A 25,840-nucleotide genomic window follows, 5' to 3' on the forward strand; every position below is an offset into this window, starting at 1 on the left:
ATTTTCGTAAAAACATGATATTTCTCTTTCTAGCTGAATTTGCTTTGCATACTTGCATTCTGTCCATGGGCACCACATCATTACTAGTTTAATATTTAAAACAAAAACCAATTCCTCTATCTGAATGCTATTGTTTCAAAGTCTAGCACAATGGTGGGTAACCATGTATCAGGGCAATAATGAATCTGGAGAAAAATGGACAGCTATTCTACATTGTTTCCAGCTTTGGCTTCTCTAGCAGTCTTGCTTAACAGTGAGACTGGTGTTGGCTCTGCTGGTAGGATAACTTCAACTGACTTGTATTTCACTTGTTCTGACTTTTCAGTGTGGGCACCTTTGGAACCAATTTTCCCCGTCTTATTGTCAATCAGTTTAAATGGCTTGACAAAATACTTGACAGCAAGGTAAGTACTAATGGTGCAGTCAGCAATATGTTTTCTCCATTTGGTTCTTTGAGCATCCTCAGATGGGATGAGATAACTATTTTGCTTGTAGGTCATAACAAGCACCTACTGCAAAAGTATGGGAGGGGGTCAAGCAATCAAAACATGTTGAAAACCTATGGCTTTTTTTTTAGTACTATATTTAATGGCCATTATGAATCTTAGGATTTGACCCAAAGATCTTAATATGTGGGCTGATAGAAATTTTGATGATAATGATTAAAGTGGAATAGCATGTGCCCCTCCCAAAGCAGAGGACCAAAGGAGAATCTAGGAAATAAAGAGGACTGGACAAGAAGTCTAGCCCACAAAGTTAGGTGTAGGGAAATGCTCTGTAAAGTATATTGGTTTCTTAGCTAAGCCTCTGTGAAGTTTCAGATGTACAATATATAAAGTTCCAATCTATTAAAGTTTGTTCTCCAGTACTAATTTATTGTATCCAAATGCTTGACAACTTGTTCTTGTAAAGCATAAATGCCATGATGCACTATCCCAGTATGAAGATGCGTTAACCCCACAGATATTGGGGGAATTTTTAATACCCTGCATGTATAAGTTGTGAAATGCAGAACAGCCCCATCTAATACAAATCATAAAAATTTGGATGGCTGAGAACACTAGATATAGAAGAGATAAGGATTTAAGTGAGGGTTAAAGTGATTTCAATGCATCTGCATCTATATTAGGTGTTTGCCCTGATTTAACCAGATTAAAGACAGTTTAGTTAAACCAGTGCAACTGTTCTAATGCAGGCCAAACCTTAATATGTACAGACTAAGGGTCTAATCCTGTAGTCCTTGTGAAAGTAGTCTCATTAAAGTCAGGGGTGAAATGCTGGCCCCATTGAAGTCAGTGGCAAAACTCCCTATGACTTCAATGAGGCCAGGATTTCACCCAAAGTAAGTAAGGGTACAGGCGCAGGCACCAAATTACTGGAGTTATTATTGTGAGTCAGTGAGGGTAAATAGTGGGGAAGGTATAAGTATGGAGCAACTGTGATCATACTAAAGATATCTTTGACCATTAAATGTCTTGTAGTATTTCTTGAATGTAGGAGAAAATGTACAGTAGTGGATGTCAGGAAGGAACATGTCCTACTCCCTGCTATCCCCACAGCAAAGACAAGATCACCTGCTGGCAAGAGGCCCTTTAGATTTGCAGGCACAGTTGCCTGACACCTAAATATAAGGACTGTTTTTTATTTTCCTTATTTCGGACTGACAGACCATTCAGATTGTAGCCTGAGGACTTCGAATGTTAGCTGTGCATTTGAAACACCCAGTCAGAAGTCTGTACTGGAGTTAGCGCCTGATGTAACTCCCAATGAAATAAGTGACAGACCTCCCATTGACTTCAATGATAGTCAGGGGCATATTGGCTTGAGTCTCATTTAAAGAGCCTTGATCTAAGGCCTGGTCTGCTCTTAAAACTTGGGTTGATGTAGCCAAGGTGCTCAGGGGTGTGAAAATTCCATACTGACCTAACCCCCAGTGTAGACGCAACTAGCTTGATGGAAGAATGCTTCCATCAACCTAGGTAGCATCGCTTAGGAAGGTGGAGTTCTTGCAGCAACAGAAAAACCCCTTCCATCGCTGTGGCCTGTGTTTGCACTACAGGCTTACAGCAGCATAGCTGTGGCGCCATATCTATGCTGCCAAGTGCCTATAGTGTAGACATAGCCTAAGTTGTTTTGAACTGAAGAACTTCATAATTGTTTAACTGCCTGGTCTTGTTACTGAAAAGAATGGATGTCAGTGAACCTGAAGAGCTAACTGGATTTGACAGTTCCATCAACACTTTTTGGAGAACTGCTGTTTAGATGGCTAAGAGGTAGATGATGATGAGGAGGAGACTGGTGAAGAATTAGAGATGGAGTCCATATAATTGTTCTAGCTTTCTGTGTTCTCTGCTTCCTTTTTCTGTGTTTTTTTTTTTAAATCAGTCTGTCTCTGTTGATTACTCAGTACTCAACTACCATTACTAATAAATGAGAGCAACTGTCCCATAGTGGTTTGAATGAAAGAGGGTTGTTGTCAATTGTAAAGGCTTCGTTATTTTTATTTTCCAATCTCCTTTGCCCAGCAAAATAATTGGCGTTTTAACAGCAAAATATACAGTGCTTTAAAAATCACACTGTGTTTTAAATTGTCATTTGGCTTAGTGGAGAAGGCACTGGGCTGGGACTCAGGAGATCTAGGTTCTGTTCCCAGCTCTGCCATTGGCCTGCAGGATTATTATGGGCAAGTCACTGCACCTCCCTGGGCCTCCGTTTCCCCATCTGAAAAAAGGGGATTATGACCTCCTTTGTAAAGTGCTTTGAGATTGACTGACTGACGAAAAGTGCTAGGTATAATTATTATTTAAATGTGGTCAATCAAGAGGACAGTGATTATGGGTGCATCCACTACAAGTATAGAGAAATGACTTCATTAAGGACATTGTGTTTATAATGCCATCATTGCTTTGAAAATGTGCTGGGTTTTTGCTGGTGATTAGAAAGAAGGCCATGTTCCTTTTCTATTTGCTGTGGTGGTGGTGGTGGTGATGAAATTGTCATATGCCAGTGTTTCCCTCTTCTGCAGGATCTCATCATGAAATTAATGCAGATGGTTAGTGTTTCTCCGGTGCCAATCCAGCATGACATTATCACCAGCTTGCCAGAGATCCTGGAGGATTCCCAGCAAAGTGAATTTGCGAGAGAGGTTAGGTAAGGCTGACACTCATGCTGTCTCTTAATCCTCTGCACTGTGTGTGCTTTACTCCCAGCTGCTCAGTGCACCAGAGGTGAGATATGTCTTTATCAAATTGTGAATTCCACTTTGTTTTGTATCTTCCATTTTGTTGTAGGTGCTGAGCATATGTCTAATCTTGTCCGGGGGCAGGTTATTATGCTGTATCCAGACACTGCCTTGCTCAAGAAGGGTGTGACACAGATAGGGGGCATTCCCAGGTCCCAGCATACGTCTCTGCACAAACACCAATCCTCCCTCCTGTGGGGTCAAAGTTAACTCCCTAGATCAAGCACCATGGTCAACAATAAAACAACATTTTTTCTAACTCAGGCAAAGCCAGGAGTAGACCCAGGTCAGGCTCTCTGGCAAGAGTTACACAGACTCCCTTGCCCCGATACAGCACCCCCATTTCTGGCTAGGCACATGCCCAGACTCCCTGCCCCCCACCAATGCAAGCCCTACTTGGGTCAGTCCAACCTGTCTATGCACTCTGATGCTGGTGTGTGCTGTGAGCTCAAACTGCTGGGTCTTGCTGTGCTATCTCAGCAGTCCTGTTGTCTCCAGGTTGTGTATCTGTAAGAGTCCCCATTTTGCAAGCACCAGTGCAGTAGCTGCAAAAAGAAAAGTAGTAGTTGTGGCACCTTAGAGACTAACAAATTTATTTGAGCATAAGCTTTCGTGAGCTACAGCTCACTTCATCGGATGCATGCAGTGGAAAATACAATGGGGAGATTTTATATACACAGAGAACATGAAACAATGGGTGTTACCATACATACTGTAACAAGAGTGATCAGGTAAGGTGAGCTATTACCAGCAGGAGAGCTGTGGGGGGAACCTTTTGTAGTGATAATCAAGATGGGCCATTTCCAGCAGTTAACAGGAACGTTCGAGGAGCAGTAGGGGGGGAATAAGCATGGGGAAATAGTTTTACTTTGTGTAATGACACATCCACTCCCAGTCTTTATTCAAGCCTAAATTAATTGTATCCAGTTTGCAAATTAATTCCAATTCAGCAGTCTCTCGTTGGAGTCTGTTTTTGAAGTTTTTTTGTTGGAGAATTGCCATTTTTAGGTCTGTAATCGAGTGACCAGAGAGACTGAAGTGTTCTCCAACTGGTTTTTGAATGTTATAATTCTTGACGTCTGATTTGTGTCCATTTATTCTTTTACGTAGAGATTGTCCAGTTTGACCAATGTACATGGCAGAGGGGCATTGCTGGCACGTGATGGCATACATCACATTGGTAGATGTGCAGGTGAACGAGCCTCTGATAGTGTGGCTGATGTGATTAGGCCCTATAAAGGTGTCCCCTGAATAGATATGTGGACACAGTTGGCAACGGATTTTGTTGCAAGGATAGGTTCCTGGGTTAGTGTTTTTGTTGTGTGGTGTGTGGTTGCTGGTGAGAATTTGGTTCAGGTTGGGGGGCTGTCTGTAGGCAAGGACTGGCCTGTCTCCCAAGATCTGTGAGAGTGAGGGATTGTCCTTCAGGATAGGTTGTAGATCCTTGATGATGCATTGGAGAGGTTTTAGTTGGGGGCTGAAGGTGATGGCTTCTGGCGTTCTGTTATTTTCTTTCTTGGGCCTGTCCTGTAGTAGGTGACTTCTGGGTACCCTTCTTGCTCTGTCAATCTGTTTCTTCACTTCAGCAGGTGGGTATTGTAGTTGTAAGAATGCTTGATAGAGATTTTGTAGGTGTTTGTCTCTGTCTGAGGGGTTGGAGCAAATGCAGTTGTATCGTAGAGCTTTGCTGTAGACGATGGATTGTGTGGTTTGGTCTGGTGTGGAGACATGTAGGTAGGAATAGCGGTCAGTAGGTTTCCGGTATAGGGTGGTGTTTATGTGACCATTGCTTATTAGCACCGTAGTGTCCAGGAGGTGGATCTCTTGTGTGGACTGGTCCAGGCTGAGGTTGATGGTGGGATGGAAATTGTTGAAATCATGGTGGAATTCCTCAAGGGCTTCTTTTCCATGGGTCCAGATGATGAAGATGTCATCAATGTAGCGCAAGTAGAGTAGGGGCATGGGGCATTAGGGGACGAGAGCTGAGGAAGCGTTGTTCTAAGTCAGCCATAAAAATGTTGGCATACTGTGGGGCCATACGGGTACCCATAGCAGTTCTGCTGATTTGAATTCTTCAACAAAAAAACTTCAGAAACAGACTCCAACGAGAGACTGCTGAATTGGAATTAATTTGCAAACTGGATACAATTAACTTAGGCTTGAATAAAGGCTGGGAGTGGATGTGTCATTACACAAAGTAAAACTATTTCCCCATGTTTATTCCCCCCCACTACTGTTCCTCCCGTGTTCTTGTCAACTTCTGGAAATGGCCCACCTTGATTATCACTACAAAAGCCTCCCCAGTTCTCCTGCTGGTAATAGCTCACCTTATCTGATCACTCCTGTTACAATGTGTATGGTAACACCCATTGTTTCATGTTCTCTGTGTATATAAAATCTCCCCACTGTATTTTCCACTGAATGCATCCGATGAAGTGAGCTGTAGCTCACGAAAGCTTATGCTCAAATAAATTGGTTAGTCTCTAAGGTGCCACAAGTACTCCTTTTCTTTTTGCGGATACAGACTAAGGTGGCTGCTACAGTGCAGTAGCTGGCTCTCTGCTCAGGAACTCTTAGTTCAGCCTCGGTACCCATGTGCTCTGGTGTCTCCCTGTCCCAGGTGGTCCATAGTTAATTCTGTGTCCTTGTTCTGTAGTGGCACTCCCCCACTCCCTCAGCCAGTCAGTTTCCGTAGAATAGCAGGAGGTTAGGGGTGGGGAAGAGTGAGGGGAAGGAGGAGAAAGGAAGGAGATTGGGGAAGGGGTTCTACCGAGTCCCATAACTGTGACTGAGAAACAATCACAGAGCAATTTAGGGCCATCAGCTGTAATGTGTGTTAAATACTGAACCATCCACAGAAAACAATGGACTGTCTACATCAATGTCTAATTGTGGGGGAGGGAAGGGGCTGGAGTTTCTCAGCACAGGGCAGAAGTGGTTAGAGACTATGGGTATGTCTCCACTAGAAATGTAAGTCGACCTGTATTAGATCAATTTACAGCCACTGTAGTAATTACAGTGTCCACACTGCCCTCCTTGGGTCAGTGGTGTGCATCCTCACCAGGAGCGCTTCCACTGACTTAGGGGCAATAGACCCCTGTCTCTCAGCTCCACAGGCAGCTCCCTCCTGGGACCCTGGCTGCTCCACAGATTTCTGGACTCCCAGTGGGCTGTCTCTGTCTCCTCCCTCCCCCCAACCCCCATTCCCCACTGAGAGCGGAGAAAGTTGCCTGGGGCTTCCTGGCTCCCACATGGGAGCAGGGTCCATTCTTGCCCCAGCTCCCAGCCAGGAGAGGGGTCCAACTGCTGCCAGCTCTCCAGGGGAGCTGGAGGCAGCTGGACTTTAGCTGCCTGGCTTTCTTGTCAATTTCATGGCAGGATGAAATTGACAAGACAACCAACAACCCATGTAAGTAAGGCAATGCAGTGTCTACACCAGGGGTCTCAAACTCAATTTACCTTAGGGCCAGTGTCAGTCCTCAAATCTTCCCAGCGGGCCAATAATGTCACTCATGCCTCCCAGAACCTGCCCCTCCAAACTCCCCCCGCACCGGCCTAAGGCTCTGGGTGAGAGTTTACCCTCCTAGGTCTGGGGTAGAGGATTGGGGTGCAGGCTCTGGGAGGGAGTTTGGTTGCAGAAGGGGAGAGAGATTGGGCTCTAAGATGTAGTTTGGGTGGGGGAGGGAGTCTGGAGGTGCAGGCTCTGGGGTGGAGTTTGGGTCCTGGGTGCAGGCTCTGGGCTGGGGCAGGGGGTGGGGGTGCAGGAGGAAGAGGGTGGAGTTGCAGGCTCTGGGAGGGAGTTTGGGGGCAGGAGGGGGTGTGTGGGAAAGGGGAGAGGGTGCAGGCTCTGGGAGGGGGTTTACGGTGCTTACCTGGGGCTCCAAGGCCTGGGGGCCTCCGTGTGCTGCTGCCCCTGGGCACCACACCCACAGCTTCCCATTGGCTGCAGGGGCGCTTCTGGTGGGGGCAGTGCGTGGAGGCACAGCCCTGCCCAAGGGCCGCAGGGAGGGGCTGGCAGCCACGTGGAGCAAGCGTGCAGGAAGCCGCTCAGCTCTGATGTGCTGCTGCTGGTGGGCGGGGCCCCGGGCCATTTTAAATCGCCTAGGGGACATGTGGGGGCGGGGGTAGAGTGGGAGGAAGGCCCAGGGACAGCAGGCGGGGCCAAGGGAGAATCCCGGCCCCAGAATTGCTGGAGCCCCATGGTCCACATTCGGAAGGTTCTTGGGCTGCAGATGGCCCGCGGGCTGGGACTTTGAGACCTGGTCTACACAGACATTGTGTTGCTCTAACTACACCAACATAAACCTTATGCCTCTCATGGAGGTGAAGTTATTATGTCGGTGGAGTGGAGTATTTTTATTGGCGGGAGCAAGGCTGTAGTGTACACACTGACACAATGATGTAAACTGCCTCAGGTCGACCTAACTGTGTAGTGTAGACCAGCCCTATATTTAAGAGGGGTGGCTCTCTGCGAAGGTGGGCTGGCCACCGCAACATGTAAGCAGAATGGGCTGGAGAGAGAGAAGGCAGGAGGGGCTCTGCCTAGACTGAAACACTGGCAAGACTCTGAACTCACAAAAGGTGTGAGATCAGATTAAGGGGAGGGTGTGTTTTAGGACATTGTTTGTTTTTAAAGATCTACAACACTCTATTGCTTTCTAAGAGTAAAGGGACTGTGGTTAAAAACTTCCTTTGCTAAATCTTTCCTGCCATCTTCTTGAAGGGGTTGAATTAGAAGCCAGTGTGCCAGTAATCAGGTGGAATTTAGGGAGTGCATGTCAAAGCAATTGCAGGGCTTGGGAGATCTGAGGCATTGGTTTTGGGGACGAGTGTGGTTGGATTGTCATCCCATGATCTAAGGAAGGGCTCAGACAAGAGTTATGTGCCTGGGAGTGTGCTCTAGAGACTCAGCGCCAGAAACAGTGACTAGACTCTACCCCAGCCCAGGGGGCTTAGAAGCACACACTGCTCATGAGTGGGTCTCTTACAGCAGACTGGTGACTGTCCAGAAGAGAGCACTGGGACAGGTTGTACCAACAGTGGTAGTTAATGTGTTAGCTAAAACATGTTAAACATACACTTTTTTTCCTAGTAAAAAAAACATGGCCTTAGACTTAAGTTTTTGTGGGCAGTGACTGTTTTTTACTCCGTATAGTGCCTAGCACAGTGGATACCTGGGGCCTCTAGGTGCTACTATAATAAAAATAATTCATAATAAAATTAAATATCATGTAATAATGTGTATGTACAAGGTGGCAGAATTAAATTTGCCCAGGCAACTTTTGACTGCTTGGCTGAGTAACCTTAACATTCTTTTAGTGCTGGGTGGTTTTTTGTATGTACTTAGAATCATAGAATCATAGAATATCAGGGTTGGAAGGGACCCCAGAAGGTCATCTAGTCCAACCCCCTGCTCAAAGCAGGACCAATTCCCAGTTAAATCATCATACATAAACTTTCATACATATTTTTAAAAAGAAACTGAAAAAACAGAAATTCCATCTCATGGATCCATACTGACCCCTGCTTGGGTCATCAGCAGATTTTGAACCAAATACCTTTTGCTCCACAGCACAGATTTTTACTACTTGAACAAAAGGAATAGATGGTAACGGCCTAATACTGTTAACACTTATGTTGACCAGCCACCAGTGGGAACACAACATGCACTTTGCAAGTTGCACAGTATCTTACATAATTGTCTACAAGACAGCAGAGTAATGTTGGGATCAACATTTGTGAAATCTTTTCCTGGCTTTGGAGGGCAGTGAATTTACTTGTTACAGACAGCACTGTTAATGACCTTGTGTCATCACACAGTGAAATATGGGCAATAATACTTGCCTGCCTCTTACTGTGTTTATTGAGCAAGTCCTCACACCCCTGTAACAGGCTATGAAATTCAAATCATTATTAACACCAGTCAGTGGAAGGTGGCTCCCTGCTCAGTGCACTTCCCCCCCCAAGCCAAACGGAAAGATGCTGTTGTTGTGCTTGTGTCCTGTCAGGGACCACGTCTACACTACGGGGCCTATGCACAGCTATGCATATCCTCACAGTGTAGAAATAGCCTGCACTGACAGAAGGGGCTTTTCTGTCTGTGTAGGAACACTACTTCCCCAAAGTGTTCTGTCGACCTAGCAGCATTTACACTGCGGGTTAAGTCAACTCCTATTTTGTTTAGGAGTGTGGATTTTTCATACCCATGAGCGATATAGCTATGTCAGCTTAGATTTTAAGTGTTGGCCAGGCCTGGTGCTCTAACTCTGGGTCTATGATGTAGGAGGCTGGGCCTGAGAGCATGACTGGGGCATGTGGAAGGTCAGTGGGACCAGAGCATGCTCAGTAACATGGAATGTTCAGAAATTTTAAGAACAAAGCCTCTAACAAATCTCTACTGAGCGTGGGCAAATGGGTGATTTTTAGAGCTTTATAATTTGGCCAAATCTGGGTGGATTTTTATAGGGGTGATAAAAGGCATCTCAATGACCCCAGGACCAGTCCTTTCCAAATTTCAAGTCCTTGCTCCATCTGAAAACTGAGGCTTATACTGGAAAGTGCTAGGCATTGCTTCCAGTCCTGCCCAAAATAACAATGAAAAATAGTAAACTTTATTCCTCTTCATGTCCACTTCAATTACAGTGATCCCAAATTCACTGTGTTCAGACAGAAGCAATCTTTTCCAGAGTAACCATTTTCTATAGTGCCTCTGGCATATATTTGTCATTGTTGCAGAGATTCTGGAGTGAGTGGAGAAACTGCTGACATTTTATAATTGCATAATTCCACTTTATAAAAAACTCTTATTTATTTGTCTGCAATCTTTTTCTTGTGCATCAGCCAGCTGTTAAAACGGGACACTCGCCTAACTGTTCCGATCCTGGATGCCCTTTCCAATTTGGATCTTGACGCAGGACTTTTGGCTGAGGTAAGAGATTCTCTACTAAACAGAAGCGTAAATATTAGAGCTGCTCTGATCATTCCTAGTGTTGTGTTAAAACCCAGCTCCTTTGAGTCTTTCTGTGCCAGCCAAAATGTGAAAGGTGGCAGGAATGTCATTTGAATCTCTAAGCCTATTACATAAAATTGTTCTTGAGAGAAAGCAGTGAATTGAGGATGACTTGTATGAGATTTTCTGGTTATAATGCAGTGGTGTGATCCCAGAGGATGTGCCATCCTAACCCCCTCAGTTAGCAACTGTTTAAGCCCTGAAACATAAGGGCTTATTTCCCTTATTGTTTTTACCCTGTCTATTGTAAATGGATGTTCTCATTAGGCATGCAAATTTCTAATCCTTTGAATCCTATTAAACTCTTGGCCTCAGTGATAATATTGTGATGGAGAATTGTTATTTTTTAAAAAAATATTCTATCTTAAATTTGTTGCCCTTCAATTTCATTGACTGTCCCCTTGATCTTGTATTATGAGAAATGGTAAATAGGAGCACACAACTTACCATCTTCAGACCCATTCATTATTTTGTGTCGCTCTACAATGTCCCTTCTGAACTAAACACTGCCAGCCTTTTCAGGCTGTTTTCATATGGAAGTCGCTTCAGCTTCTGATAATTTCTTTTGCCCATCTCCAAAACCCTTGTTATCTCTGCTATTTAGTTTTTGATGTGTGGTGACCAGAATAGAATCCAGTATTCTAGGTGAGAGCATCCCATTGATTTATATAACATTCCATATTCTTCTCCAGCCCCTTCCTTTGCATCCAAAGATCAAGTTTGTTTTATTGACCATCACTGACATTGATCAGCAGTTTTCACTGAGCTGTTTACAAGAATTCTCAGGTGTCTTTTTTTGAGTGGCTCTAGTCAATTTAGAATCCAGAAACATATGAATATTCAGAATATCCCTTCCAATGTGTATTACTTTGCACTTGTCAGCACTGAATATCATTGGCAATCATGACAGGTTTCAGAGTAGCAGCCGTGTTAGTCTGTATCCGCAAAAAGAACAGCAGTACTTGTGGCACCTTAGAGACTAACAAATTTATTAGCGCATAAGCTTTTGTGGGCTACAGCCCACTTCATTGGATTTGGCAATTCATCGAATTGGCAATCATGTTGCCCATTCCCTTAGCTTGCCATGGTGGTGTTGCCCTACTCCCTGCAAAATTCCTCGCTATCTTTTCCAGCCTTGCCTATTCTAAATAATTTTTTTTATAGATTCCAAGGCCAGAGGAACTATAGTGATCATCTAATTTGACCTCCTGTATAACACAGGCCAGAGAAATCCAAAATATTTCCTAGAGTAGATCTTTTAGAAAATCATCCAATTTTGATTTAAAAATTGTCAGTGATGGTAAATCCTCCCCAACCATTGGGAATGATTTTTCATCATCTGCAAATGTTGCTACCTCATGGCTCACCACTTTTTTCTGGGGATCTTTATTAAATATATTAAGTAACTCCAGTCTCGGTTCAGAACCACTGGTCACCTTTCCCCATTATGGAAATTCCACTGCGCATCTCAAGGTAAAAAGAGAGAAAGGTCTGTGTCATTGGGTGTATAGAACCCATGCTGGCCTGGTAACCAAGAAATTAAAGCAAGAACTGCCAATCAGCACTGATCCTCACAGCCGCTGCGGGAGAAAAAGAGCTGAGAAGCAGAGGGGTGGGGTGGCTGTCAGAGGAGCAAGCAGGTCAGAAAAAGAGGGTCCTGCCAACAAGCTGGCGAGAAGCCTCCCCAGAGTGACAACAGCTCAAAGAATGGACGACCAGCGCCATGGGCCGCAGAAGCCTACGGAGCCAATGGAAGTAGGAAGGAGCTCAGAGTATTGTAGGAAAATTGTTAAGGACTGATTCTGCCTGCCTGAGTTAAGGGTCCTGGAATCTAGTGGACTGGGTGTGCCTGAGTTCCCCTACCAACCCCTTAACAGAGACTTAAAAGCCAAAGGGGGTTCCAGGCCCCTTGAGGAAAGGACCAGATAACCCCTGCCAACCATAAGGGGAAGCCCATACACCCCAGTGGGACAGAAATTAATGTCCTTGCATCCAGAAGGACTATAAAGACCCAGACAAGAAGGGCAGACTGACTGCCCTGTTGATCTGACAAGACTGTGTAACGCCCTGTCTAACCAAAGGGTGGCACTAATGCATTGGGGCACCAGCTCAGGGTCTGTAAACAGGCTTGTGGGCTGCCTTTCAGAAATGCTGCTGCACATGGAGGCAAAGGAGCCAGAGAGGACAGTTTATATCTATATTGATGACCTCTGCTGCTTGTCTGACTTTGGCTGTTTAAAGGGACCCCACTGTGGATCATGATTTCTTGGAAAGTGGCTTGGAGGAAGAGCTTTGAAATGGGAAAGAGCAGCCATTCTTCCTGTATATTAGCTGAGGGAGATTCAGTGACTCGGCACTGGGCTTAGTTTCTGTGTTTTTGTTTTGTCTTTTATTAATACTGAATGCTGCTGAAGAAGACACAAGTTCTGCAACCCCCTCTCAGAGTGAATCCCTGCTAATATAGCATCAGTCATGACTGCTGACTGGCAGTCATTATTATGAGGTGTTACCTCATTGTCAAGGCAACACCTGCAAGATAACTGTACAGCAGAGTGGAAATGTAGAATGGAGGTGAGATACAAAGGCTTCTCCCAGCCGGAGCCTATGTACGTGCTGAAATGGTACAATTCTCATGTTCAGGTTGCTTCTGAGCACAATGCCGGTTGTTTGTTTGAGTGTATTAAAGATTATTTTATTATTTACATGGCCCCAAAGGGGTGCTAGTGGTTTATAATAAACTTTACATTTCCCTGGCACCCCAGTCTTAACAGATGACACAATATTGCTCTTCCCTTTAGGTGCGGCAGTCTGCTATGATCATTGTGCCTGCTGTAAAATTGGAAGATTTGCCTGTAGTAATCAAATTCATTCTACATAACATCAAAGCTGTGGATGCAGTAGAGGTACAGTATTTACTCTGTCACAGAGAGGAGACGTACAAATGAGTATTCTTTAGGAACACAAGAATGGCCATGCTGGTATAAACCTGTGGGCAACGTAGTCCAGTGTCCAGCTTGGCAGAGATCAGTGCCTGATTCTTCAGGAGAAGCTGAAATACTCTAATAATACTCCATACTGCTAAGTACTAAACCCCATAAGGAATTTATTCCTGACCCCCATTGTTGATTCACTTATGCCCTGAAGTGTGAGGATTGAGAGCCCCTCCTGTGCTCTGGGTATTTTTTCAAGCCCTTTTGTTATCATTTGTTTTTTAAAATATGTTTTGCAGAAAGTGACAGGAATTTTCTTTAAAGGGCCTTTCCACAAAATTCATGTGTGGTGGCCTTACCATCCTGCGCCCCTCTTTCTGTCTCTTTTGCAGCAGGCCCTTTAAATTTCCCTGGTCCAGCTTCAGATAGGCTGGCTGCAAAAGTCTTTCAAAATAAAATTACCTCAAACACAAAACCTTGATGGCAACCCTCCCAGTGCTGTTCAGGAGGGTTGTTTCCCATCCCTCTTCCACAGCCTTGGAAAGGGACTGTGGGTCACCCCTTTCCCTCCTGGGGCTGATGGTCCCTGGCAAACAGTTCCTCTCTATTTTTCCGTTTCACAGTGAGAACAGGGAACTTTTTGTGCTATCTCCCCCTCTTCCCCCCACCCTCCCACCCCCAATGGTTTTTGTCTCGATTGGTTAGATGATTGATTGGGAGGGGAGCCTTGCCCCACCCTACACTGCAAGGCTATTGGCTCTGGGCCCTTAAAGAAACAGTCATCTCTTCTCCCTGGGGCCATTTCCCCCATGTCTACCCCTGCTGTCCCCAGGATCATCATTTGGTTGAGACTGTTTGGAACGGGGTAACCTGAGCCCAATTCCTCTTTTCCTCAGAGGACCAGTGTGAGGGGTTGTCACTCCTGGGGTGCAGTCTGGGAGCCGCTGGAACTACTGTGCTCCCTAACAATTCAGCTGGGATGGCCTCTCTCACACTGCTCTGCTGGTGACTCAGCCAGCCTCTCCAGGCCCTGTTACACCCAACATGACATCAGGTGGCACCACACACCCAACGGAGTTACCTTACTGCTTTACATAAGCCACTCATGGACAAACAGAGGGCAACAGCCAACTTCCCAGCTCCCCAGCCTTGCACCCCTACTGGAGCATAAACACAGAATTATACTGTCTTGCTCTGCATAGGATCTGTACCATGCAAGCTTATTAATTAATTCGCTCCCCCCTCAATGTGGGAAAGATATCCAACAGCCTTTGTTTACCAAGCAGAGATTTTCCCATATACTTCACTCAAAATGCATTGGTTAAGATAAATCATAAAACAAATTTATTAACTACAGAAAGATAGATTTTAGCAAACAGATCAAAGCAGATTACCTAGCAAATAAAAAAAAATGCAAGCTAAGCCTAATATACTAGATAGATGGGGTTTGAATTAGCAATTTCTCACCCTGACTGATGATACAAGCAGGCTTGCAGATTCTTAAGGCACAAGCTGCATCTGCCTTGCAGCTTGGGTTCTCCTCCCCCATTCCAAATCCTTTGTTTTCCAGAAAGAAAAGGAGTACTAGTGGCACCTTAGAGACTAACCAATTTATTTGAGCATAAGCTTTTGTGAGCTACAGCTCACTTCATCGGATGCATTCAGTGGAAAATACAGTGGGGAGATTTTATATGCACAGAGAACATGAAACAATGGGTGTTACCATACACACTGTAACAACAGTAATCAGGTAAGGTGAGCTATTACCAGCAGGAGAGCTGTGGGGGGAGCCTTTTGTAGTGATAACCAAGGTGGGCCATTTCCAGCAGTTAACAGGAACGTCCAAGGAGCAGTCGGGGGGGAATAAGCATGGGGAAATAGTTTTACTTTGTGTAATGACACATCCACTCCCAGTCTCTATTCAAGCCTAAGTTAATTGTATCCAGTTTGCAAATTAATTCCAATTCAGCAGTCTCATTGGAGTCTGTTTTTGAAGTCTTTTTGTTGTAATATTGCGACCTTTAGGTCTGAAATTGAGTGACCAGAGAGATTGAAGTGTTCTCCGACTGGTTTATGAATGTTATAATTCTTGACGTCTGATTTGTGTCCATTTATTCTTTTACGTAGAGATTGTCCAGTTTGACCAATGTACATGGCAGAGGGGCATTGCTGGCACGTGATGGCATACATCACATTGGTAGATGTGCAGGTGAACGAGCCTCTGATAGTGTGGCTGATGTGATTAGGCCCTATAAAGGTGTCCCCTGAATAGATATGTGGACACAGTTGGCAACGGATTTTGTTGCAAGGATAGGTTCCTGGGTTAGTGTTTTTGTTGTGTGGTGTGTGGTTGCTGGTGAGAATTTGGTTCAGGTTGGGGGGCTGTCTGTAGGCAAGGACTGGCCTGTCTCCCAAGATCTGTGAGAGTGAGGGATTGTCCTTCAGGATAGGTTGTAGATCCTTGATGATGCATTGGAGAGGTTTTAGTTGGGGGCTGAAGGTGATGGCTTCTGGCGTTCTGTTATTTTCTTTCTTGGGCCTGTCCTGTAGTAGGTGACTTCTGGGTACCCTTCTTGCTCTGTCAATCTGTTTCTTCACTTCAGCAGGTGGGTATTGTAGTTGTAAGAATGCTTGATAGAGATTTTGTAGGTGTTTGTCTCTGTCTGAGGGGTTGGAGCAAATGCAGTTGTATCGTAGAGCTTTGCTGTAGACGATGGATCGTGTGGTGTGGTCTGGTGTGGAGGCATGTAGGTAGGAATAGCGGTCAGTAGGTTTCCGGTATAGGGTGGTGTTTATGTGACCATTGCTTATTAGCACCGTAGTGTCCAGGAGGTGGATCTCTTGTGTGGACTGGTCCAGGCTGAGGTTGATGGTGGGATGGAAATTGTTGAAATCATGGTGGAATTCCTCAAGGGCTTCTTTTCCATGGGTCCAGATGATGAAGATGTCATCAATGTAGCGCAAGTAGAGTAGGGGCATGGGGCATTAGGGGACGAGAGCTGAGGAAGCGTTGTTCTAAGTCAGCCATAAAAATGTTGGCATACTGTGGGGCCATGTGGGTACCCATAGCAGTGCCGCTGATTTGAAGGTATACATTGTCCCCAAATGTGAAATAGTTATGGGTGAGGACAAAGTCACAAAGTTCAGCCACCAGGTTTGCCGTGACATTATCGGGGATACTGTTCCTGACTGTCTCCTTACAGTGCGTATGATAACACCCATTTTTTCATGTTCTGTGTGTATATAAATCTCCTCACTATATTTTCCACTGAATGCATCTGATGAAGTGAGCTGTAGCTCACAAAAGCTTATGCTCAAATAAAGTGGTTAATCTCTAAGGTGCCACTAGTACTCCTTTTCTTTTTGCGAGTACAGTCTAACACGGCTGCTACTCTGAAACCTTGTTTTCCAGAGTTTCTTTCAGGAGTTGAGTTGTGGGGGAGTGAAGACAAATCATGATGTCACTCCCCACCTTATATATTCTTTCCATATGGTGGGAACCCTTTATTTCAAGCTAGGGGGAGGGATAGCTCAGTGGTTTGAGCGTTGGCCTGCTAAACCCAGGGTTGTGAGTTCAATCCTTGAGGGGGCCATTTAGGGATCTGGGCCAAAAATTGGGGATTGGTCCTGCTTTGAGCAGGGGGTTGGACTAGATGACCTCCTGAGGTCCCTTCCAACCCTGATATTCTATGAATTCTTCTACTCTTACAAAAAGTTCCCAGCTCAGTTTGTGGAAAAATTCAGGAATTTAGTGTCACGTGGTCTGGTCACATGACCTTGCATCGCCTTGCTGAGCCATAGCAGCCGTTATTCATAGGCTGTCTGAAGCCTTCCCAGGAAGGCTCACCAGGTGGGGGCTAAGCTTCTTCTAAGGCCTATTGTTTCCCTTAATGGCCCATTACCTTGAATAGGCCCTTCACAATCAGCTGTCTAAACTGGAAGCATCTTGCCTAGTGGGTGTCACCCAGGTGTAACCACATGTGAAATACAGATACATAGTCAATATTCATAACTCCAGATACAAAAATGATATATGCATACAAATAGGATAATCATATTCAGCAAATTATAACTTTTCCAAAGACACCCCACATGACACATCTTGTAGAAAATGCATCATATAATTATGTCATAATCATACCACAATGATGAATATGGGGTACAGTGTCACAATCAGTGTACCTCGCTACGGTCTGTAATATTGTCTCTGGGGATTCTACATAATTGTCTTTATTTTTCTTTCACCTTTCTCTATCCCTCAAATCTATCCATTGATATGACAAATGCTCTAACAAATGTGCCTGTCTGTTATAAATGACTGTACTCTGCAGGTGATTTCTGCCCTTCGCAAGAACTTGGATCTGTCGTCATGTATTTTACCTCTGCAGATACTGTCTTCCCAGAGCAAGCTCAAAAGCCAGCCACAAACGAGGTATTTGCATTGTATCTGCATGATTCTGCTTGGTTTCTGCATGGGAACGATGGGACAAAAGGACTTCGATTCTATTTTCTAAGGCTTCTCAGTTGGGTTTAGTTACATACACTAGCATCATTTGGCCAGGTTGCTATCTCTGCTGGCATCCTCAGTGCTTTAGCCAAGTGTCCCTTCCAGCCAGCATCACTACAACCACATCCCTGTGTCTGCTCCCTATCCTGTCCAGAAGGCACCCTCCACTGTCCCACTGCAGCATCTCTTCCAGCCAGCACCGCACCCTTGCCGTTGTGCTGGCACATCCATTCTGGCTTGTGCTGCTGTGATTTCATCCTCCATCACCCTGGCTGGCATTTGCACCCAGGACTAGCCTTGGCTGGGATGATTTAGTTGGTGTTGGTCCTGCTTTGAGCAGGGGATTGGACTAGATCGGGGGTCTCAAACTCAATTTACCTTAGGGCCAGTGCCAGTCCTCAAATCCTCCCAGCAGGCCAGTAATGTTACTCATGTTGCCCAGAACCTGCCCCCCAAAAAAACTCCCCCCCCACCTGCTAAGGCTCTGGGAGGGAGTTTGGGTGGGGGAGGAGGTCTGGGGTAGGGGATTGGGGTGCAGGCTCTGGGAGGGAGTTTGGGTGGGGGAGGGGGTCTGAGGTGCAGACTCTGGGATGGAGTTTGGCTGCTGGGTGCAAGCGGTGGGGTTGTAGGCTCTGGGAGGGAGAAGCACGGCGGGAGAGGGAGAGGGTGTTGGGGGAGGGGGTGTGGGGGGATGGGGTGGGGCTGCAGGCTCTGGGAGGGGCTCGGGGGTGCGGCGCTTACCTGGGGCTCCAAGACGGGGCGGGCCAGGGGGCCTCCGTGTGCTGCTGCCCCCAGGCACCGCCTCTGCAGCTTCCCATTGGCCGCAGGGGTGCTTGGGGTGGGGGGCAGCGCGCGGAGGCACAGCCCTGTCTCAGGGCCACAGGGAGGGGCTGGCAGACATGTGGAGCGAACAGGCAGACGCCATTCAGCTCCGCTGTGCTGCCGGGGCCCCGGGCCATTGTAAATTGCCTGAGCAGGGGAGCGCCCAGGGGCGGCAGGTGGGGCCAAGGGAGAGCCCCGGCCCCAAAACTGCTGGAGCCCCACGGGCCACATTGGGGAGGTTCATGGGCCACAGATGGGCCGTGAGTTTGAGGCTCTTGGACTAGATGACCTGAGGTCTCTTCCAACCCTAATATTCTATGGTTCACTGCCACCTCATCCCTGTCCCTCTGCCCCCACATGGTCCCTGGCTGGTACTGCTGCTGCTGCACGCATCTCTTCCTACCTGTCCTGCCTTCACTGTGATTCTAGACAGCATTGCTTTCACTCCATCCCTGCCATCGCCTCCCTTCTAGCAGGCGGTGCTGCAGCTGCTCCTCTTAGTGCTGAGTTGACCTGTACCTGTTATGACAAGACTCACGTAACAGATGAGCAATTCTGTTCCTCTCTGGTTGTTTGCAGTTCCTCCACAAGCCAAGTGAGCAGCAGCCAGAACTGTGTCAAGCTCCTCTTTGATGTGATAAAGTTGGCTGTGAGATTTCAGAAAGGCATTTCTGAAGCTTGGATTAAGGTCAGATTGTGCTCTCCAGGGTTTCTCTGATTTGTAATGTAATTAGAACATTAACTGTAGATTTCCTCACTTGCAAATATAGTTTCACAAAACTATCTAGTGTTACACTTTTATCCCTGAAAGTACTGATACTATCCTTTTTCTGTGGTATTGATGCTTTGCACTTTTCAGCTGCAAATCTCAAAGTGCTCTCAAGACTGTGGGTAAGCAGTACAAGCCTCGTTCTACAAAGCGAGGACCTGAGGCACAGGTGAAGCCCAAGAGTGTATTTTAAAATGAGCACTTTTTTGTAAATTTGTGCTTTAGCTTATCTGGGCCTCAGTCTCCTCATCTGTGAAGTGGGGGGTAATGATAATGCTGTTCTTCATAAGGATTAGCTTGGTAATTGACGTTTGTAATGTGCTATTGAAATGTCCAGCAGGGACTGCTCCTGTAGAGGGCTTAAAGTTAAAATTTTAATGATGGGCTGGGGTATAAACTATGAGGCTGGACTCGGTTTCTTGTTCCCAATTCTTAGTTTATTATTCAGGATTTCAGTTCCTTTGTCAAAGGCTGAAGTTGTTTAAGAGTATCCTCAATCAGACTGTAAATTTGCACATTTATTCATGTGGGAGGATGTAGGAGTGGAGGGAAAGAGCAGATCTTAAAAGAATAACTGGATGAAGTCAGGCATCCTGTGATGTAAGGTGTTCAGATGCAAGTGGAGATGCTCCTCAGGATCTGTGCAAGAATGAGGGAAAAACTGAGGAATCATTGAAGAAATTTGAGGAAAATATACTGTGCTGCAAATTTTACATGGCATGGTGGCTAGAATTTTATTTTATTTTTTTAAGGGAATTGTTCTGTTCCTCAATGAAGACATTATTGTTGCTCTGGAAAAATTTCATACGGGGAGGTGAGGGAGGGGGAGCTACCTTTTAATGAGAGCTCTAGGAACTGCCTCCAGACTCTGCAGTATTTAATGCAATCCAGGATCCTGGATTGATGGGTTTGCAGAGAAGAGAAACTGACAATATTTCTTTTGGTATCTGCCTGGCCACTCTGGTCATTTCCAGTGTATAGGATGTGTGGGTTTTGAAGTCCGTTATTACTGTACGCTATTCATAGAATCATAGGACCGGAAGGGACCTCAAGAGGTCATCTAGTCCAGTCTCCTGCACTCATGGCAGGACTAGGTATTATCTAGACCATCCCTGACAGGTGTTTGTCTAACCTGCTCTTAAAAAACTCCAATGGTGGAGATTCCACAACCTCCCTAGGCAATTTATTCCAGTGCTTAACCACCCTGATAGTTAGGAATGTCCAACCTAAACCTCCCTTGCTGCAGTTGAAGCCTATTGCTTCTTGTCCTATCCACAGAAGTTAAGAAGAACGATATTGTAACTATTTGTTTATTTCTTTCCTCCTTAGGCTATTGAGAACACTGTTTCTGTGTCTGACCATAAGGTAATGCCTCTCTTGACTCTTCCTGTGCTGTAGCTGTTCTGTGTTATGAGCGTCTGTCTTGGACACACACTAGCAAGGGCACTTGCTTCCTCCACAGCAACAGGATTGGAGGTTTTGCTATGGAGATCAGGAACTGCCATTGATCAAGAGATCTTGTGGGTCTCCATGCATTTGTTCTCTCCATGTTTTTAACTGGGTTTGCTCTGAATTGTATTTACACCTGAACATTCTTAATAACAAATGCATCCAGCCCAGTCTGAAAGTCATGTGAGAGATGGTTCCTCTGAATCCACCTCCCTCCTCGACCTGTGGTACTAGAGTCTGACCAGTCAGTTAAGTGACTTATTGAGCCCCGAACTTTCTCTGTAGAGCTGATAAAAAATGTACGGTTCTTTTTAGTCTTTATTTTCCTTTGTGTTCTGCAGCCCAGCATCTTCCCCCAATTCTGGACATCTCAGCTGCTCTTGACTCTCTGCAGCACACAGACGTGGATGAGCATTTTGGCGCCACACGCTCTGGTCACGCCCCCTCCCCCCTGTGTCCCCACTTGCTGCCAGATTCTCTATTTCTGTGGCAGTGGCTGTTCCTTTTGCTCCTACCCTTACTCCTTCTATTTTAACATTTCTGCCTTGTTCTTTGGGCAGTGGGGAGCAGGGTTCTCCCTCCCTGAGCCTTCACTGCAAAGTTTCCCCACTGGCTCCTCTGCCCCTTACAGGCATGGCCAAGCAGCAAAGAGAGCACTGAGTCAAATCCAAGCAGTGCTTGGTTTGTGAGGTAGCCTTCCCAGGCTCAGCAGACGATGAGTTGTGCCCAGCCTGCACCCAGCCTTCTGTTCCTAATTTTGTTAGGTCCGGGGGCTACGAGTCAGAGAGGTAAGTGGAGTTCCTACCAATGTTCCCTCTAATTTTTTCTATCCATGTGCGGAATGAATTTTGTTATCTGCACCAAATTATCGAGGAAATGTGTAGATGTGCTCCACCAGGAAGTAGAAACAAAAAACCTAGATATAATATATATTTTAAAAAATTTACCATAGGAATAATTACTTCAGCCAGGACAGGTTAGGCATTTTAAATTTAAGTGTAAGAGAGAAATGAAAATGATGAAATGCATAGACCAGTCAAAAAACTCAAAAACAGCACTTTGAAAGAATAAAATTACAGAGAATATATGTGCATTGCAGGAAGAATCAAGAAGTAACAATAACAACAATAATTCAAGTATGTGTTGGGAGGTGTCTGTGAAAGACAGAGTGTGTGTGTGTGTGTGTGTGTGAGTGAGAGAGAGAGAGAGAGAGACAGACACATGCGCACACACAGAGACACACAGTCGGCCTTTCATTTATCCATTAAGACTTGTTCTTAGTAGCTGTCATGTCCGCGAGGAGGGAGTGTCGGAGCTGGCAGCCTTATCCATACATGAGTCTTACTGGATATTCCATGAGGTCAGGCTGGGGCTCGGGACACCAGCATCCTTTCTTGTTAAGGTAAATTCCTCCTTCCACATTTCCCAAGAGGCTGTGCTTCCTTGGTTCTGTCTAAAACCACAACATCCATATGAACGAGTAGCCTCCTCCAGGATGCCTCCTCGTTCCCTCAGGGCAGCTTAGCAAATGGCCCCTCACCTCACTCTATGAGCTTATCATGTAGTCCCTAACCATAGTTTATTAACAAAACGAAGTGCAAAAATCTATAACTCCAAAGTCCTGAAACACAGTCCATGTCACCCCAGTGCATGTAGATTTTAAAACCCAGCTTTGTTGTCACTGGACTCTTGTCAGTCCTCCTCTGCCCCTCTGCCAGGACGGTCACCCCAGCTCTTACTTCTGGGTTCCACCCTGCTCTTCCCAGACTCTCTGCTGGGAGCATCCGTCATTCTCCCTGGCCCTCTCATGACTCCTCCAAGGACCAGCTTTTTGGTGAGAAAATGTATGCACTCCCCTTCTTTCCCTCTCTTCACCCCTCTCTGGCCCTTGACTCCAGCTCTCTAGCTTAGAGCCAGCAGGTATCTCCCTCTGCTCCTTCTGCTCTCTGGCCCTCTCCTCTTTGGCTTGGGGACACCAGCCAGCAAATCTCTCTTGCTGCTCTCCTGCCTTCAGCCCTCTCCCAGGAACCACCTTCCCTCTCTGGCAGCTCTCCTCTTCTGCTCTTCCTGACTGAACCAGTCTGCCTTGCTTCACCAAGTCTCTTTCTCAACAGGCCTCTTATAGCCTCCAGGTGCTGCCCTCTTAATTGGCCCCACTGGGGGCTCCTGGACTGGAACAAGAGATCTCAGTTGGTTTCATTTAATGGGCAAGCTACTCTGTTATAATCCAACTGAAAAGACATGGTGCATCTTAGATGTTGGAAGAGCATTGAAAATCTCTCTCAAACATACAGAATCCACAGAATTGGGCTCTCTATTTGTGTCCTTCCACCCAAAATGCCAGGGACTCAGAGCTTCCAATTCCTTCATTGATAGATGGATTAGACTATGTATTGTGGAAGCCTATAAATCATTAGAGGTTCCTGTCCCAGAAGGGATTAAGGTACACTCCACGAGATCCTTAGCAACCTCATGGGTGGAATGACCAAGTGGGTTCAGTTCAGAAATTTGCAAAGTGGCCCTTGGTCTACAGCTAACATCTATGTTAAGCACTACAGCGTGGACCTTCTGTCTTCTGCGTGACGCCTCTTTTGGCAGGATGGTGCTGCAGGCTTTCGAGAAAGCTCACAAAAAGGCAGGTACTTCTTTCCTCTTGAAGTTTTGTTTCATAACCCTCCCTACATCTGTTCACTGCTTGTTACTTCCCAAACATCCAGAATCGTGGGAGATGCAGGGCTGCAGAATGGAAGATTTCTTGATGATGATTTCCTTTCTGCTAGCAGGGTCTCCCACAATTCTACCCACCCTGAATGTTTCATGAGTCAAAGATAAGATGTTAAGTGGAATCGTTACAATGAGACAGTGCCTGTCTACGACTTAAAAGCATTCCTTGATCTAATGTACATAGTTATTTCATTATCTCTGGAATATTTGTTAACAATATTATGCAACTGTTAGAGCTCGGGACTAACTCATTTGGCACCAAGGGGGAGCAGAAGGAGCAGGGCCTGATTGTGTGGCACCAAAATGCTGATCTGCCTCCCATGAGCTGCAGAGAGAGGAGAGCAGCCGAGAACTGTGGGACACACTGCTAGCAGAAAGGAAATATCGGTAAGAAATTTTCTGTTCCACTGCATAATGGATATATGATTAGTGATTATTTTCTCTGTGAAAGGTTCTGGACCTGATCGTTCTGCTGCTAATCCATACTACAAACACCAAGAGCAGGAAGCAAATTGAGAGAGTGCTGAGGAACAAGATTCCACTGGGCTGTGTGCCAGAGCAGCTGCTACAGAGCGCCTTCCGAAATCACTCACTGGTGAGTACTGCTGCTACTTTAAGATTCTGCACACTGGGAGCATGCCCCTTTCCACCTCCTGGGATATGGCAGATTGTTTCTAACCCAGTAAAGAGCTGAATCACAAAGACCCACTTGCAGAGCTTGTCTCGTGGGCCTTGTCGACCTTCCTGTGACTTCCCAAAATTTGCTGGAGAAGAACTGCCCTCCTCTGCCCTGCAGCATAGGGTAGGTTTCTGGTTCTGCAGATCTTAGGAAGCCCTTTTGCCCTCTGTCTCCCCACCACAAGTGTCCCCCTCCTCCAAGGCCTGACATGCTGCTCTGCCTCACATTTTTCTTAGACTTTACATTTTTAAACCCATACCTTCTTGCAAGTATAAAATGGTCTGCATTTAGACATGTACGTGTGTCAAGTCCCATTTTACACTGGTGCATCATGTCTGCATGAAGAGTTTGCATCATAGAATCATAGAATATCAGGGTTTGAAGGGACCTCAGGAGGTCATCTAGTCCAACCCCCTGCTCAAAGCATGACCAATCCCCAATTTTTCCCCATGACCCCTAAATGGCCCTCTCAGGGATTGAAGTCACAACCCTGGGTTTAACAGGCCAATGCTCAAACCACTGAGATATCCCTCCCCCAAGAGTGCAGCTGTACTCTGTTGCTGAAAAAAAGCTTTTTTGTGGATAAGTTTTCATTGTTTTGAAAGCAAAACAGGCCTATAGAGAGCACAAATCTAAGTGGGAATCTATTATGGCGTCAGCCTGTATCTAGGAGGTGGAAGAGTCAGAGGCCAGGGAATCACATGCTAAACTAACTATGGATCTTGAGAATAAAGAGCAGTGCTCCTCAAGTTGGAACTCATAAAATGAGGGATGGAAGCTTTGAAAGCAAATAGTAATGATGGGAATCTTATGTCTCTGTCATGATGTCTGTCTTTCAGGTTATCAAAGACTTCTTCCCATCAATCCTGGCACTGGCTCAGACCTTTCTGCACTCTGCTGATCCATGTGTCGTCTCCTTTGGCAGCTGCATGTACAAGCAAGCATTTTCAGCCTTTGACTCTTACTGTCAGCAGGTATATTTTGAAATATATAATAGCATATACTTTTACTCTGTTAAACACGAGTTCTGACAGGACTGCAGACCAAAGTAAGAACGTCAAAAAAACCTGGAGATCAATGAATCCTCTACATAGGAGTTACAGATATTTCCACCTTGTTTTGTACAATATCTTTCACTCAAACTGCTTCTGAAAATGTTATATAAACTCAATAATGTAGATACAAAGTTAAATAATAAATGGAGAAACAAGTTGAGGTGTGAGTAGGGGAGAACATCCATGCTTTCAAAAACAACGAGTCCGGTGGCACCTTAAAGACTAACAGATTTATTTGGGCATAAGTTTTTCGTTGGTAAAAAACCACTTCTTCAGATGCATGGAGTGAAAATTACAGATGCAGGCATTATATACTGACACATGAAGAGAAGGGATTTACCTCACAAGTGGAAAACCAGTGTTGACAGGGACATGTTGATCAGGGTGGATGTAGTCCACTCCCAATAATTGATGAGGAGGTGTCAATTCCAGGAGAGGCAAAATTGCTTTTGTAATGAGCCAGCCACTCCCAGTCCCTATTCAAGCCCAAATTTATGGTGTTAAATTTGCAAATGAATTTTAGTTCTGCAGCTTCTTTTTGAAGTCTGTTTCTGAAGTTTTTTTGTTCAGGTATAGCTACTTTTAAATCTGTTATAGAATTTCCAAGAAGATTGAAGTGTTCTCCTACTGGCTTTCAGTTTATATGAACTGGGAT

General features: G+C 45.5%; 1 protein-coding gene across 3 annotated transcripts in view; it reads left to right on the forward strand.

Annotated features, from left to right (window-relative positions):
• Positions 1-25,840, forward strand: part of FANCD2 (FA complementation group D2) — a 188,853-nt gene that overhangs the window by 20,161 nt on the left and 142,852 nt on the right. For all 3 annotated transcript variants that reach the window (XM_075130658.1, XM_048858923.2, XM_048858924.2), the window contains exons 8-16: positions 326-404; positions 3,026-3,150; positions 10,082-10,169; positions 13,049-13,153; positions 17,512-17,612; positions 19,089-19,197; positions 20,608-20,643; positions 23,903-24,046; positions 24,970-25,104. In XM_075130658.1, the coding sequence (XP_074986759.1) occupies positions 326-404; positions 3,026-3,150; positions 10,082-10,169; positions 13,049-13,153; positions 17,512-17,612; positions 19,089-19,197; positions 20,608-20,643; positions 23,903-24,046; positions 24,970-25,104 (922 nt within the window). The remainder of the gene's footprint in view (positions 1-325; positions 405-3,025; positions 3,151-10,081; positions 10,170-13,048; positions 13,154-17,511; positions 17,613-19,088; positions 19,198-20,607; positions 20,644-23,902; positions 24,047-24,969; positions 25,105-25,840) is intronic.

Source organism: Caretta caretta, chromosome 7, assembly GCF_965140235.1.
Source record: "Caretta caretta isolate rCarCar2 chromosome 7, rCarCar1.hap1, whole genome shotgun sequence".
Lineage (NCBI taxonomy): Eukaryota > Metazoa > Chordata > Testudines > Cheloniidae > Caretta > Caretta caretta.